Here is a 17,536-nt window from a genome sequence, read left to right on the forward strand (position 1 = left end):
ACCTTCTAAAATCCTCCCACAAAGCCAGGAGTCTCACTCTTGGTCTCGTATCCAGCAGAGGGAGCGAAGGAGAGGAGGATGGTTTATTGGAGTGCTGGGTGGGTGTTTTTTTCCCTTCTTCTTCCAGTCTGCTGTTTGCTCCCACTACCAGACATCCCAGAAAGAGCAAAAGCCCTCGGCTGGAGACCAGGCAAGTCTTCAGTGAGTCTCAAAGGAACCAGAGAGGCCAGCAGGCATCTCACCTGGATGGGCTATGATCCGAGAATCTGAGTCAGGGCTCAGGAAGGTAAGTGAGGCATTCATGTCAACTGCCTTGTAGCCTTTAGAGATCAACACGATCTAAGGCACAGCTGAGGCCATTTCCAGACAATCTGTTTTCATGAGCATTCATCCTGTCTTGTTTGCACAAAGTTTGCGGGGAGGCTAAGACAACCGTGGCAATTTATCTAGCACTTGTTCTGATTTGTTTATGGGCATGTTAGATGGCGTAGCATCAAAGCAACAGCTATCCCACAATTTATTGTGCATTGCCTATCGTTTTCCTTATAAAAAGAAGTCGGGGGGGGGAGTTGCGGGGGGGGAGTTTGTTGTGCAAATGCTCCAAATCAGCCTGAGTTGCGCAACCTGAATTTGCCAGCATGTGGCTGATTCCTACCAAAACTGTTGACTGCCTGGAAAATGCTTTTGTTCAATGTAATGGGAAATTACAAATGCCTGGAAAATGCTTTTGTTCAATGTAAGGGGACAAATCCTGGCGAATTGACCCAGGACAGTGACTCTCAGGCCTAAAAACCAGCCTCATTACCCAGTGGCGTAGCGTGGGTTGTCAGCACCCGGGCCAAGGCAAGTAATTTGCGCCCCCTAACCCATCGATTTGTGCCCCCTAACCCTAACCCCCAGATGTTGCGCCCAGTGCGGCCGGCCCCCCCCTGCACCCCCCCACACTACGCCACTGTCATTACCCACTGAGCTCTTTTGATATTATCTGTCTGTGTCAAATCACTGATGGTCGGTGGATTGTAGACCTAAACATCCACAGTTATTCTGTGGCATAAAGCTTTCAGCCGCAAGAAAGGGTCTAGTTTTATAGTGCCACAAGGCAATTTCTGTGTTTGTTTGCCTGAATAGGCTAGCACAGCTGCCTCTCTGGAACGTAGCGTTAGATTTAATATAGACTAGATGCTCATTAGAAATAAACACATTTCACCTAGAAATGAAAGACAAATTTGATTCTGTTCACATTTGAAGGCAAGCCTACCTCATTTGAACCCAGCAAACCTTGACAGTTCTCAGAATATGGCAATGCAGTTCTCGGGCCAAGATAGAAGCGCTGGTGTAAAATGTGTGTCTATGCATGTAAAGCCAAAAATTAGCATGCAGAAAAATTGCACTCTATTAGAGGAAATTGCTTTGCGAAAAATGTGTATGATGGGCAAAATTGCATACCAAAAAAAAAACCACAATGTGCATAGCAGGAGAAATTCATCCTAAATTGAATTTTCACAAGCCCTTTAAAAACAGCATTCACAAACTGCCGTGGAAATGTGGAGGGAAACCAAAACTGAGACATTCACCCATCAAATGAAAAATTGTGGGAAAGAATGTTGCTTGCCGTTTAACAACAGAAAGAATTTCCTCAACAGACACACAGAAATGCTTCCTGCCCATCCTGTGCCCTTGGAGGTTGGAAGGGGATGGTTTGCATCGCAGGCGTAGGTCAGATGGCAGAAGAGAAACAGTTGTGGGCTACAATGAGGAACCACGGGAAAGAGAAGGCCTGTTTGTTAATCGTGCTCACTCAGAAGCATTTCCAATTCATTTCAGAAGGATTTACCAGTACTTCCAAGCAAATTGGTTTTGCTTGGAATGAGAAAGCAGTGCTGTTCTCATTTGAACAGAGAACCCAGAATTAGTACCAAGAAGACTGTTTTATGTGTACCTCACCTTTTCCAGATTAAGGGACCCATTGCCCCTGCTCAAGAAGGGTTGGGGGACATCGTACGTGTGACGTCATGCATGCGCAATGGGCCCCTCCAATGTTGGGCACAACTCAGCATCCCTGGCCTGAGACATGGAAGACCACTGGGGACCTTGGACCCGCCAGTATCTCTCAGCCCAAGCCTACCTTTCAGGGCTGTTGTGAGGATAAAATTGGGAGAGGGGAAGAGAACCATGTACGCCCCCTTGCGGTCCAAGAAGGAAAAGTGTCATTATAATGTAAAGGATTCTCAGAACACAGAAGCATGGGATTCCCCCCTCTCCCCAAAGCAAGGTGACTATATGCTCAGAGGCACTGTCACCATTACTTTCTGTAATGTGCTGCTGCTTGCGAGGGAGCGTTGAGTTTTCATTTTCTGAAAATGCATATAACAATTTGTCCCCATATACCACCCCAAGAAACATTCCATGTTAACTGAAACACTTTAAAAGGTAAAGGTAAAGGACCCCTGACAGTTAAGTCCAGTCTCAAACGACTCGGGTTGCGGCGCTCATCTCGCTTTACTGGCCGAGGGAGCCGACATTTGTCCGCAGACAGTTTTTCCAGGTCACATGGCCAGCATGACAAAGCCGCTTCTAGCAAACCAGAGCAGCACACGGAAAACGCTGTTTACCTTCCCGCCGCAGCGGTACCTATTTATCTACTTGCACTGGCATGTTTTCGAACTGCTAGGTTGGCAGGAGCAGAGACCGAGCAACAGGAGCTCACCCCGTCACAGGGATTCGAACCACCGACCTTCCGATTGGCAAGCCCAAGAGGCTCAGTGGTTTAGACCACTGCATCGCTTTAATTCTGTGCTATTGTGCTCAGTACAGTTACTCTGATAGAAATGTTGCTTGCTAATTTTCAGTGCTTTGTAATTATCCGGAGCTGCGTCGATTGTCATTGTTGGGGGAGCAGCGTACAGATAATCAGTCAAATCAAATGTCTTTCTGGGCCAAGCCATGGCACTGGAAAGAGGTTCAGGGGCTCAATCCTGCGCGCTCGAATGAAAAGTTCCAAACACTTCAGTGTTTAGAAGCTCTCGCAAGTTCTGTGGAATTGCAAGCACGTGGCTTAAGCAGACGGGGAGAGCTTATATGGGGAAGATATGAGACAAATGTTCCACTTCTCTGGAGAGAGCTGAGTGGGGGCTCACTTCCCCAGTCCGCCCCCCGCCCCCAGCAGTAACATTAACCACCTGCCAGCGAAGGCAGCCTCAAAAGTTTCCTGCAAGCTTTGCAATGCACATGTGCTACGTTTTATTCTCTTCACATAGCTTTTGGAAGATCTGGTTTCTCTTTCCCACAGCAAAAAAAGTGGGAAAAGTCAAGACACCCCACCCCACACAAGGGACAGGTGAATCTGTCCGTTTTGATTTTCCTGGTTCTCAATTTTCCAGCCTTAATTTCACTTCTCCACTTTTTTTACATCAGTTTCTGCTCTTTTGTTTTTAAGTCTTCGTGAAATTCCATCAGCATTTTAGTGCGATTTTTCATTCCCTCCCCAAAAAAGCTTAACAACTTTTGTGTCCTGAATTTTCCTTCTAGAAATATGGCACTCCTACCCTTGTTGTTGTTGTTTAGTCGTTTAGTCGTGTCCGACTCTTCGTGACCCCATGGACCAGAGCACGCCAGGCACTCCTGTCTTCCACGGCCTCCTGCAGTTTGGTCAAACTCATGCTGGTAGCTTCGAGAACACTGTCCAACCATCTCGTCCTCTGTCGTCCCCTTCTCCTTGTGCCCTCCATCTTTCCCAACATCAGGGTCTTTCCCAGGGAGTCTTCTCTACTCATGAGGTGGCCAAAGTATTGGAGCCTCAGTTTCAGGATCTGTCCTTCCAGTGAGTACTCAGGGCTGATTTCCTTCAGAATGGAGAGGTTTGATCTTCTTGCAGTCCATGGGACTCTCAAGAGTCTCCTCCAGCACCATAATTCAAAAGCATCAATTCTTCAGCAATCAGCCTTCTTTATGGTCCAGCTCTCACTTCCATACACTACTGGGAAAACCATAGCTTTTAATATACGGACCTTTGTTGGCAAGGTGATGTCTCTACTTTTTAAGATGCTCTCTAGGTTTGTCATTGCTCCTACCCTACCCTTGACCACTGGCTTTGCTTCCCAGCTTCCCGTTGGAGCGTCTGCCTGGCCACTGTGAGGAAAGGATGCTGAACTAGACGGGCCTTTGGTGTGGTCCAGCAGAGGCAGCCAGGCTCTCCTTACGTCCCTGTGTTAGATTCCCTTCAGGGGCCTTGCTGGACCCCTGGCAAGGTTGTAAACAACTGCCTTCTGTTTCAAATTAAGGCTTTTAGAAGGAGAGAAATTAAATAAGGGTAAGCAGGCAGACGGTCCCCGACTCTGGGCATCAATTGAGAATGGATGCGTCTGCAGATATAAAATACACTATTATGTAATGCATCAGATCCTAGGTCTATCTGCACCGCCACTTGTTTCTAACTGCAGCCAGGCTGGTGCTTTTGGAAAGTCAGATGCTGGCTATGAAACTGGACATTTGTACTTGATAAGCCCCCCTTTCCTCCAAGGTGGCAGACATGGTTCTCTCCCTTTACATCCTACCCTCACAACGACCCTGCAAGGTAGGTTAGGCTGAGACGGCAACAACCTTTGAACATCAATGTGCACAAAACAAATCATGTTTATTAATACTATAGTCAAAATTACAAAATGCAAACAAACCGTTCAAGTTCATTCATCCACTGCAAGAACAGAACGGGAGTTAAGGTCACGCTAAGGGATGCGGGTGGCGCTGTGGTCTAAACCACTGAGCCTCTTGGGCTTGCCGATCAGAAGGTTGGTAGTTTGAATCCCCACAACGGGGTGAGCTCCTGTTGCTCGGTCCCAGCTCCTGCCAACGTAGCAGTTCAGAAGCACACCAAAAAGTGCAAGTAGATAAATAGGTACTACTCTGGCAAGAAGGTGAACAGCATGTCCGTGCGCTGCTCTGGTTTCAGTGTTCCGTTGCACCAGAAGCGGCTTAGTCCTGCTGGCCACATGACCTGGAAAAACTGTCTGCGGAGCGGACAAACGCCGGCTCCTTTGGCCTGTAAAGCGAAATGAGCACCGCATCCCCAGAGTCGTCTGTGACTGGACTTAACTGTCAGGGGTCCTTTACCTTTACCTTTTTAAGGGTTTATTTGCATCCCACCATTCCCCCAAGGAGCTCAATATGGCAGAGATTATTCTTCCCCCCACTCCCCATTTATCCTTACAACTAAGGTGAAGCTGAGAGACAGGTGCTTGACCTAGTGAGCTTCATGGCAGAGCAGGTGTTGGAATCTGAGTCTCCCAGCTCATAGTCCAACCCTCTAACCACTACACCACACTGTTTCTCAACATGGAGGTTTTTGTTACTTGGTGCCGGAGGGAGCAATTTATGTCATCCACCTGCAAAAATAAAGACAGACAAAGTTTATCCACTCCTCTTTTGCGGCAAGGCCTCTCTGCTCGTGCTCAGACGTAGGCCACGTCAGGTGACCTGTTTATTGAGCGTCCCTCCTAATTTGTTTGCAGGCAACGCCTGTGGGGTGGCTAGACGTCATCAGCTATTTACTGAGCATTTTTGCAGAGAGGTCAGGTGAGGCTGCATCGAGCCATCGTTTATCCCACACTTTCCCATGTGTATTCCAGACGCTTTGGTGTACTTTAATTGTAGAAACCTTAAATTCCTCCCACAAAAACATTTATTAATTTTTACTTTCAATTTAATTTCAATTTCAAGGCAGCATTACAATATCTAAGAATAAAACCAGTGAGAAGCCTCCACAGAAGCATTGTTAAATGCCAATGAGCTAAAAAAAGAAAATTCATATTGCAAAGGAGGTCTAAGTTGAAAACAGTGCCATTCCAGACCCTCCAAGTGTCCCGGTTTCTGAGTTGATCCTGGAATGTCCCCATTTTCCTTAGGGCAATCCTATTTTCATCAGTTAAATGTTGGAGGGTATGGAGTTAAGCAACCCCTGAGCCAAGGAGATAAGTAACTATAAAACCTATATAAGAGATCTGAGGGTAGTCCTATATAGGGAATTTTTAAAAAAAGTTTACTGTTTTATTATGTTTTTATATACGTTGGAAGCTACCCAGAGTGGCTGTGTGGAGCATCATCATCATTGAATAGGACATCCCTATTTTCATCAGAGAAACGTTGGAGGGTATACATTCCCCTTATCACAAAATGTCCAATGGGAGGTAGCTCAGACCCTCCCTATTTTCCAGCAAAAGTCCCGAATTTACAGAAGCCATCCTGGTTTCTGATTTGATTCCAGAATGTTTTCCTTAGGACATCCCGATTTTCACCAGAGAAATGTTGGAGGGCATGCTGGTTTGTTGCGCAAGACCTCCAAACCAACTTGAATCATTGCGCAACCTGCACTAACTGGAATTTGTGACTGAATTGCACCTGAAAATAGCAACTGTTGGAACTGTACTGGAGAAATACTTCACACAGCTTCGATGTACATTATGAACCTTTGTGACGCTGAAAGTAATGATTAGCGCCCTGCCTGTGGAGCTGTGGAATGCCACCACCTCTGGCCGCAGCCAATCGGGTGCCACATTCCCCGCTCTCCCATGAACATCCATGCAACGCACCGCCCTTTCCATGCACCAAACCCCAAAATAGAACAGCACGCTGACTTACAGCAGCGGCAGAGAAAGAGAGGAAGGCAGGCAGCGCGGAGGTGTCACTCTGCGATTTTATTCCATAAACACAGTGTGAGTAAGAACACGCTTTGGCAGATTCCAGAGGGTTCAAAAAAGTGAGACGCGAAACGTTCCCACAAATGCACGCCGATATTGTGAGTCACACACCAGTTGAGGCTGTTGTATTAGGGCGAAAGGGGCGCTCGCTACCCAACAAACCTCCCTCTACCCTTAGCCAGCCCCCACCCAGCTACCTACCTGCCCACTTTTGAACTTACAACCCATCCCAGGGATAGCACTCCCTCTCAGCTTCTTGTTCTCTACAGTGGCGGAGGAAGGGGGTGTGGTGGGTGCGGGCTGCCCAGGTGTTATCACTGAGGGGTGTGTGACAAAATGACAAAAATGTGAGTTTTTAAAAATAACAAAATAATAAAAATTAAAAATTGGGCTCATGCAACTTTTTAGTTCAGCCAAGAAACGCAACAAAACGCAGCTGGCACTGGGCGCCACACCGTGGGGGCTGGCACTTACCGCGGGGCCTGCAGCATGCCCGAGCCACGCGTCTCTCCTGGGAGTGACATGGTGGCTTGGGCGCCCGCAGGCTCTGTGCTGCCTGAAATGGCAGCATGGAGCTTGTGTTTGCCCACCGCCTCTCTCTCAGCTGCCCTACAGCTGAGGGGGGGGGGCGGCAGAGAGGCTCCATGCAGCACACCCCACCCCTGGCTGCAGGATGCGTGCACCGCACTGGGCACCCGAGCGGCTAGCTACGCCGCTGGTTCTTTAGTCCCAAGGCTCATCCATGCTTCCATGATTCCTAGGCATGGGTCTGAAAGGTTTTTCCTTTTGTCACACTGCTTTCCCCAGGAAAGCCCATTGTTTACCACTGAATCAGGTTGAGAAGATGAGAAGAACTTTATTATTTATACCCTGTCCACCTGACTGGGTTTCCCCAGCCACTCTGGGTGGTAGACACAAAAACCCTGCCACAAACACTATGCAGAATGAAAATGTCATCAACACTCCCCACAACACCCTCCCTCTCCCTTTCTCTCTCTCTCTCCCCCCTTCCCTCCCAAAAAGTCTATGACAATAGTGGCAGAATCTAGACACATATAAAAAACGTTGTGGAAATGCTTTTTTAAAAAAAGTTTTGAAATATATATTGAATTTGCCATAGCTCACCATCGCCATCTAGTGTCACATTTGTATAATGCACTTTACAACAAACTTAAAACGTTTTATTTGCAGCTGTATAGCTGAGTCCAGTGTCTCCCACCGAATGTAAATGAACAGTGAAAAAAGATTCTATGAACTGAAAGTGGAGACGCTACATGTACTTTTCCTTGTTTGCTTTGTATCACAAAAAAGTCTTTAATAAAAACTAAATTGAAAACAATCAAACAAACAAAAACAGTGGCTTCCCCAGAGGGAGAGCCACGGGGCAAAAGAAAAACGTCTTGTACCCATGCCTAGAAACTGTGGGACAAGTGTGGATGAGCCCATCATGTAGACTCAGGAAGATGGGGACAAAAATGTTCCTGGCTCTGTGTTTCTCTGCATTATCTCTACAATGGTACCTCAGGTTACATACGCTTCAGGTTACATACGCTTCACGTCACAGACTCAGCTAACCCAGAAATAGTGCTTCAGGTTAAGAACTTTGCTTCAGGATGAGAACAGAAAACGTGCTCCAGCAGCGAGGCAGCAGTGGGAGGCCCCATTAGCTAAAGTGGTGCTTCAGGTTAAGAACAGTTTCAGGTTAAGAACGGACCTCCGGAACAACTTAAGTACTTAACCCGAGGTACCACTGTACTCCCAGGCTGGGGCCAGTTTGCAAGGAGACACTCCCTTAATTAGACAATGGCCAGAAAGGGGGCGAGCTGCTGCCCAATTCATCACAAGGGCACAACACTTGCCCCACCCTGGGCACCAGCAACCCACGCTATGCCCCTGGCTGGGCAAGTCAGGAAGGCCCCCTGATTCTTCTTTCAACTCTGTCTTCCCTTCTCCAGCCCTTCTGTTTCCTTTTCCCAGTTGCAACAGCAGTCACAGCTTAGGGCAGGTTTCCGCTGCCTGTGTTGTACTACAATTCCCAAACTTCCTGGAGCTTCGATCCTATTTGTCAGGGTTAATTTTGTCCTTCTAATGTCCCAGAGAACTAATGTTTGGGCAGGAGAACACGCTGATGTTTTACCCCCCTCTCCCTGGGACAAATTCCTCCGTCTCCCAATTCTGGCACCCGAGAGATTGCCTCTTGTTGACAAATAGAAGGCAGGCCTCCTCTGGCTTGGAGCACCTACATAGGCACAGGATATTCCAGATGGCTTAGCGCTCTCGATCCTCGCCGCCCAAAGATGTACAGACCGAGGAGGAGGGTGGCAAGAGCAGCTCTTTCCCCATCAGCACCTCCATGATGACATCCAGAGCTCCATTCATCAAAAGCTAATGTAAATATTTTCCACCAACGGACGGATGCCTAAGAGAGGCAGCGTTCTCGACCACGCTCCGCTCTTGGCCCGATCCGCAAGACACGCGCACCTGGCCTCCTCACTTGGCAAGCCCCTCTCCTCCCTGCCTTGGTAGAGGTTTAGAAACCATTTGGAGCAAGCAAGAGAAATCACGGCCCAAAAATACGAGGATGGAGCAGGCTGGTGCCGTAAGCCTGGCACCTGGGTCTAGAGAATTGGGGGCAAGGGGGGGTGGATTTCAGTCTGGTTCATGTTGAAAAGGAAGCCTCCCTGCTTTGCCCTTCCCAAAACAAGGAATGCAATCCTTCGAAGACAGCACTGCTTCAAATTTGGTGGTGCAGTTCTGCAAGCAAAAAATGTGTACCAAAAATGCATGTACAGTGGTACCTCGGGTTAAGTACTTAAGTCGTTCCAGAGGTCCGCTCTTAACCTGAAACTGTTCTTAACCTGAAGCACCACTTTAGCTAATGGGGCCTCCCACTGCCACTGTGCCGCCGGAGCACGATTTCTGTTCTCATCCTGAAGCAAAGTTCTTAACCTGAAGCACTATTTCTGGGTTAGCTGAGTCTGTAACCTGAAGCGTATGTAACCTGAAGCGTATGTAACCCAAGGTACCACTGTAGTGGAGAACAATGGGCAAAGAAATGCATGCATTGGTGAAGGTAACATAGAACGGTGTGTTATACTGGGGGAAATGGCAAAAATGTGGATGTCTCACGAACTGCTTGGGTGCAGAGGAATGGTGGGAAGGGAACCAGCTGGGCAACGCCCAAGAGAAGAAGGCTCAGGGCTTGGGGAGTGGTGGTGGGACGGCAAGGGGAGGTCAGAGGGAGAAGAGGGAGGAGCCTGAAGCTGAAGAAGAAACAAGCAGAAACTGAAGCAGGCGAGAGCAAGGAGAGAGGCCAAGAGGCAGGGATGAGTCAGGCTGGGGAAGTCACGGGTGTCTCTCCTTCCTGCTACGACAGGCTCCCATCCCTCCTGGTCTCCCAGAACCAGGAAAGGTATGAAGAGAGCAGAGGAGGAATTAGCTTCGCACAGGCGCTGTCTCAGATTGCATGGGGGAAACCCTGGAGAGGAAGGGACAAACCCAAGTGAGCCCCTGGGATTTCACACCGCTTGGAGATTGGAGTGGCATGTAACCCTGCTGCCTGGGTGACTGTGGGCCGGTCACTGCCTCTCTCTCCATCTAACCTTCCTCACAAGGATAACATGTACACCACCTTGAGCTCCTTGGAGGAAAGATGGAATAAAAATGTAACAACAACAACACTTTCCACTGCATGCTTGGGGTAATCCAGATGAGGACCACAGCAGGGTGGGTGCGAGGTGTCAAAGCAAAACTGGGTGGAGCAGTACATCTGCATTTTACCTCTGTGCTAGTTTCCACACACTTGCACCCCTCTCTCCATCTTCCATCCATGCTAGCAAGAAGCATTATCAGACTTTAGGGGCACATTCCAGCCAGGCACAGAAACTGGGGGTTCAAAGCAAGACCAGTGAGACTGCAGCCTGGGGAGAATCCTTAGGACCAGATGGAGAGGGTTGGAGGGCTGCCCCCCCCCCCATTCTTGAGGGTTTCCTGTTCCTGTTCTATTGCATGGCAGCAGTTCCACCAAGATCTCAATGGCAGAAGAGTCTGTTCTATCACTTAAAAAGGTAAAGGGACCCCTGACCATTAGGTCCAGTCGTGGCCAACTCTGGGGTTGTGGTACTCATCTCGCTTTACTGGCCGAGGGAGACGGCGTATAGCTTCCGGGTCATGTGGCCAGCATGACTAAGCCGCTTCTGGCAAACCAGAGTAGCGCACGGAAACGCCGTTTACCTTCCCGCCGGAGTGGTACCTATTTATCTACTTGCACTTTGACATGCTTTTGAACTGCTAGGTTGGCAGGAGCAGGGATCGAGCAACGGGAGCTCATCCCGTCGCAGAGATTCGAACCACCGACCTTCTGATCGGCAAGTCCTAGGCTCTGTGGTTTAACCCACAGCGCCACCCGCGTCCCCTGTTCTATCACTTACCCGAGTTCTTTTTTAACTTGAACTTGGAACCTCCTGCATACCCAGCAGGTCCTGCCCCTGAGCCACAAGCCTCCCTATTTTAATCAGGCCTCAGCTTCCTTCTCTCCCAAGGTGCCTCTGTGGTGCCAGGAGGTTCTGTTTGAACTCGTGACTATGGAATATTGACACAAGGGGAAGACAGAGAAGAAGTGGGGGAAGCCACACAAGGAGCAGTTTTGAAAGGAACAACGGCCGGCTCTTTCTGCTTGAGAAACCCCCCACTGCCGCCATCACCCTGAGCTGCCCCTTGGTGGGCAGGAGGGAGAGAAAGAGAAAGGAGAAAGGAAGGAGAAGAAAGACCAAAGGAGACCTTCCAAGCTGCCCAGGGAGGGACAGAAGGTTGAGTTGAGGACACTGTAGACCAAACCAGCTGTTTCTCCCACATGGCAGGCCTTCAGGTATGCAAGATTTATTTTCTTAGATTACCTGCAGACGGTCGCCATTTGCTATGGGTCAAGGTACTTGGGTTAATTCACAAAGCCTAAACAACTGGGGCTCAAAAGACCTTAAAAATCCTTCCTGATTCCTTATGCTCCACCACGAGCCTTGAGATCCTCAGTTGGGGCATTTCTAGGGGTTTCCCCATACCCCTGAGGTTCAGCTCACCTTTGCAAGGGTCCAGAGCCTTGGGGTGGTGAGCCTTGCCCTGTGGAACTCACTGCCAGTAGACGATTTGGCAGAAACCATCTCTTTCTTCCTTCAGATGCCTTCTGAGAATGGCACACCCTCCAACATTTCTCTGATGAAAATAGGGACATCCTATTCAACAACAACAATTTTATTATTTATACCCCACCCATCTGACTGGGTTGCTTCAGATGTCTTCTAAAGGTTGTATAGTTACTTATCTCCTGGGTTCGGGGGTCCAATAACTCCATACTCTCCAACTTTTACCTGATGAAAATAGGGATGCCCTAAGGAAAAGTGGAACATTCCAGGATCAAATCAGAAACCAGGACAGCTTCTGTAAATCCAGGACTGTTCCTGGAAAATAGGGACACTTGGAGGGTCTGAAACAGCACCCTTCTCAACGCAGGCCTCCTTTGCAAAATGAATTTTCTCCTTTTTACTGTATCTCATCGGCATTTAACAGTGGATGCTTCTTGCTGGTTTTATTCTTAGATACTGTAATGCTGCCTTTTTACTGTTATGAAAGTAAAAATTAATAAATGTTTTGCAGGAGGAATTTAAGGTTTGTACAATTAAAGTACATTTAAGTGCTTTGATGCAACAAACCTACTTAAAACACACACACACACACCAGACTTTTTGCAGTTGGAAATGTGATGGGGAGATGGATGGATGGATGGATGGATGGGTGGATGAGAGAATGATCGGAAAGATGTGTAAACGCCCTGCAAGCAAATCAAGAAGAATGATCCATGTCATAAAATCTTCCCACAAGCCAAACAGAATGAATGGCTATTAGCCACAATAGCTATACACTACCTCTGTTATTGGAGGCTGTGTGCCAGTTGCTCATAATCACAAGTGGAGATTTCTCTGTTATGCTCAGGTCCTGCTTGTGAGCTTCCCAGAGTCATCTGGTTGGAAACTGAGAACAGGATGCTGGACAAGATGGGGCTTTGGCCTGATCCAGCAGCCAGGCTCTTCTTATGTTCTTTCAAATGTTCAGTAAAGACAGGGCATTGTCTAACCTCCACTTAAGCACCGTGCAGGCAAATTGAGACAAATGCATACCCCACAAGTGTCCCGGAAAAACTGGGACATCCTTTTTTAATCACGAGAGAATAGTGGCCATTTTGGATGCTGCGATCTCACACAATTTCACAGTGTGATTTCCCCCTGAAAAATGTGCTCCCTCCCCCCAGGTCAAGAGCCTCATGCTCTACTGATTGAGCTATCACGGTGAAGCTTTTCCCATAATTGTATGAGAAAAGGCTTAACCTGTTGAGCTTCCACTTAGAAAAGAAGCCAGAAGCCAGAAAAGTGCATTGAAGGGGGAGGTTGAAACAGGAGCTCTTTAGGAGTTCAGGGATTTATATTGCCTGGTGTCCAAACAGGAAGTGCATCAAGCATAGCTCTGACTTCACTCATTGGCTAAAATGTCTGACAAGTGGAACAGGCAGGTTGTCTCATTTCACAGATTTCACTTATGAGGATACCTGCACATTTTGCTTCACAACTGTTTTTCTAAGAGGACTAGAGACTTGATTTTTTTTTTTTAAGGCTCAGAGTTGGAGCGGGGATCTATCTGGGACCACCAATGTAGGCTTTGCAGGCATCAGGCTATGTTACTGACTTCTGTCTCCATTCCTCTCCTTCCAGGTGAAGTCCTTGGGCTGAAGGAAAGTCTGCAACTGCCACTTCCTTTTAATCTGACGTGGCCGTCAGAAGTAAAAAAGGACCTTGTTCCACATACCCATGTGGCTGTCTTCCTGGAACCCTTTTCTAGATGGTGACCAGGAGAGACTTCACGGTGACACCATGAACATCTCAAGCAACCCACTAGCTCCAAACAACACCCTGGAACCCACCAGGCCTTCGTCAGAAGGTGGGCACTCTCTTTGGGAGGTGGTCTTGATCATTTTGACGACGGGGATCATCTCCTTTGTCACTGTGGTGGGGAACCTTCTAGTGATGATCTCTTTCAAGGTCAACCGGGAGCTGAAGACCGTCAACAATTACTTCTTGCTCAGCTTAGCTGGCGCCGACCTCATCATTGGAGCCATCTCCATGAACCTGTACACCACCTACATTGTCATGGGGCGGTGGGCGATGGGCAGTGTGGCCTGCGATTTGTGGCTGGCCCTGGACTACGTTGCCAGCAACGCGTCTGTCATGAACCTGTTGGTCATCAGCTTCGACCGCTACTTCTCCATCACCCGCCCGCTCACCTACAGAGCCAAGCGGACACCCAAGAGGGCCGCTGTTATGATAGGCTTGGCTTGGCTGATCTCCATTATCCTGTGGGCACCCGCCATCTTGTTCTGGCAGAACTTTGTCGGCAAGCGGACAGTCCCCGAGGACGACTGCTACATCCAGTTCTTCTCTGTGCCAATCATCACCTTCGGAACGGCCATTGCGGCCTTCTACCTCCCCGTCATCATAATGGTGGCTCTCTACTGGAAGATCTTCCAGGAGATCCAGAAAAGAGCCAAAGAACTGTCTGGACTACAGGGCTCAGAGTTTGGGAACAAACCCCAAGCTGCCTCCAGAATACCCCCAAACAGTGGCAGCAGGGGCAGCAGCAGCAGCAGCTCGGAGCCATCCCACTCTGTCGCAGCTTCCTCTGCTGTGGTTGTCCTTCCTCTGCAGACATGCTGCTTTCCTGCTGGGCAGAGGGCCGAGGGCCTGTTCGTAGACCAAAGCAGCAATGGCAGCTGGAACAACACGGAGGACGAGGAAGTGGAGGAGGCCTCTGCCGACTCCTTGACGTCATCCGAAGGCGAGGAACAGCCCTTCGAAGTCCACACCATCTGCTCAGCAGTCATCCGCCTGCCCATGATCAGCACCGTCCTGCAGCCACCGCAGCCAGGTCAGTGCCGAGATCCCAAGGCAGCGTCCGGTAGGAACTGGGCGGGCGGAAAGGTCCTCGTCGGGATCCCAAGGCAACCTCCGGTCATGGAGAACAAGTTCAAGAAAGCAGCGATGCCACCCCTGATGGAGAAGACTCCAGCAGCGGCCAAGAGCCAAGCCTTCAGGAGGAAGAGGAGGAAGAATCGTGTCTCCAAAAGGAAAACACTCTCTCTGATGAAGGAGAAGAAAGCAGCCCGGACGCTCAGCGCCATCCTTTTGGCCTTCATCATCACCTGGACTCCCTACAACATCATGGTGCTGGTGTCGACTTTCTGCCAGGGATGCATCCCCAAAGGCCTTTGGAAACTGGGGTACTGGCTTTGCTATGTCAACAGCACCATCAACCCCATGTGCTATGCCCTCTGCAATAAGTCGTTCCGGACCACCTTCCGGATGCTGCTGCAGTGTCGTGGGGGTCGGCGACGCTAGAGGGAGAAGGGAGCAACTCCTAGGTGGCGCCGGTCCATTGAGCAGGGGGCACGAAGACCCCGATGTGGTGCATAAGATAAGGAAGGGCAAACAGAGAGGGGGATGGAACAGAGATCCTTCCCAATTTTAGGGCTAGGTATTTATATTTTGGAACTATGATATGCCTGGGTATGTTTACAGAATTCAGCACTGCAGAGGCACAGAGGTGGTCTCCCCCATAATGGATGCTTAAATATATATATACTTTTAAGCTCAGAAGACATTTTGCTCCTAAGAACATAAGAACCACTGGGACACTCCATCCTAGACCAGGACATAAAGGCTTCAACCACCTAGACCCCCCAGAATCTGGTATTCAGAAGTAGGCTGTCTGTGAAAAAATTTGTTCCAGAAAATAAAGTGTTCCTCTGTCAACTTCTAGGCCAGCACAAATTCTTTGCAAAAGGAATAAAGGAAGCAGAGTAAGTTGTAGGGAAAGTGCAGATTGAATCAGTATCCCTTCGTTATTCGGATTTTGGAATTTATAGGCTTATTGGCAGAGACTTTATGAGAGAGAGAGAGAAAACCATAGGTGTATCCAACTAAGTTCTCAGATCAGACCCATTAGAATGGATAAATCTAAGCTACACTAACACTAGCTAAAACCCTATGCACATGAGTTTTGTTTGCCTTGCTCATTGTTTCTCTTGTTAGAAGGACAATAAAAACGAGTGCTTTACAAATCCTATGCAGAATGGTGGAAGTTGTTGGGTGGGAAAGAGAAGGGGAGACACAATAGTCTTCAGCAAGTCCGTGTTGTACAGAAGATGGAACAGACTTACTGTTGTTTGCCTCTCCAGAAGGCAGAACTGGGAGCAATGGGTGGAAATTGCAGGGAAGCTGTTTTGGACTAAAGATTAGGAGAAACTTTGTAATGGAAAGAGGTGTGCAGCAGTGGAACAGAGCAGGCTGCCCAGGAAGATGGCAGGCTCTCTCCTTTGCTGAGGGCATCTGAGCAGAGCCTGGAGAGTTATCACTTTCAGCCTAACCTACCTCACAGGGTTGTTGTGAGGATTAAAATGGGATGGGGGAGGGAAATCGTGTATGCCGCCTTGAGCTCTGTGAAGGACAGGTGGGGTATAAATGTAATGTAATGAAATGAGTAAGTTATAGATCCTGCTCAGAGCAGGTAGTTGGGCTAGATAAACGTCTAACGCCATTTCCAGCTTTTAACGATTCTATGAACTTGCTTCACCTTTTCAAAACAAAACCAAAAAAAAGCATGCAATCTTAATGTCGCCCATGATTACAAATAAGGCCGTGGCCCAATGAAAGAAGTGTGAGCTACTTAATCCACTGAGCATCCATTAAATCTGCATAAATGTACAATTTTGAAGGGAACGCAAGCTTCTTGGGCTTCAGATAACACAGGGATTTCCAACGTCGCACCCGTGTGCACAAGGATAACTTTGAGGTCTTCCCCTGATGCTTGGGGTGCCTCTGCCCTCTCCCCCTCCCAGTACCCCCTTAGTCAAGAGGTGGGGAAGCTCCCATGGAAAGTATATAGAGCTGAAGGAGGAAGTTGGAAAAGCGACATTCGTTCCCACTTCCTCTTTCAGCTCTATGTACTTTTCAAGGCTCAGATTAATTCTATTGTGTCTAACCTTCACCCTGATGACTGGGAAATATAAGGAGTATGTGTGGCACACTCTTTCCTTCTATGTCTTAGGAACGGGCTGATCCAGGAAGCAGGGAGAATGGACCATTGGAGGTGGCACTCATGGCACTCCCTGGAAAATCCAAATGTGCCCATGGGCCTAAGTGTTGGCAAGTCTTGAGCTTTTGCATGTACATTTTGCAACACACAGTCCTAGAAAATGCCTTCCCTCCTGTGCCAGCAATGATGGGGAAGGCCTGCTTTATTATGGTGTCTGTCTTCTGCGCTGTATTTAGGCTGTGGGTTAAACCACTGAGCCGCTTGGGCTTGCCATTTGAAAGGTCGGCGGTTCGAATCCCCACGACGGGGTGAGCTCCCATTGCTCTGTCCCAGCTCCTGCCAACCTAGCAGTTCAAAAGCACGCAGTGCAAGTAGATAGATACCGCTCCAGCAGGAAGGTAAACAGAGTTTCCGTGCACTGCTCTAGTTTCGCCAGAAGTGGCTTAGTCATGCTGGCCACGTGACTTGGGAAAACTGTCTGCGGAAGCAGACAAACGCCAGTTCCCTCGGCCTGTAAAGCGAGATGAGCACTGCAACCCAAGTCGTTCGCGAGTGGACTTAATTGTAAGGGGTCCCCTTTACCCCCTTTAATATTAAAAATAAAACAATTTTTTTGTTAAAGATGGTCCTGCCAAATTAATCCAGGGTGCCTTTTTTAGTTGATGGTCCAACTCTGGCAAAGCTAGAGAAGGGCAGTTTAGCTACTCCTG

General features: G+C 48.5%; 1 protein-coding gene across 1 annotated transcript; it reads left to right on the top strand.

Moving 5' to 3' along the window:
- The first annotated feature begins 189 nt into the window (after positions 1 to 189).
- CHRM1 (cholinergic receptor muscarinic 1) lies at positions 190 to 16,058 on the top strand. Its single transcript, XM_081893042.1, has 2 exons — positions 190 to 286; positions 13,451 to 16,058. The coding sequence occupies exon 2, from the start codon at positions 13,547 to 13,549 to the stop codon at positions 15,128 to 15,130; it is 1,584 nt and encodes a 527-aa protein (XP_081749168.1). The 5' UTR covers positions 190 to 286; positions 13,451 to 13,546; the 3' UTR covers positions 15,131 to 16,058.
- Positions 16,059 to 17,536: the final 1,478 nt, after the last annotated feature.

Source organism: Podarcis melisellensis, assembly GCF_964234715.1.
Source record: "Podarcis melisellensis genome assembly, chromosome: 16".
NCBI classification, from domain to species: domain Eukaryota; kingdom Metazoa; phylum Chordata; class Lepidosauria; order Squamata; family Lacertidae; genus Podarcis; species Podarcis melisellensis.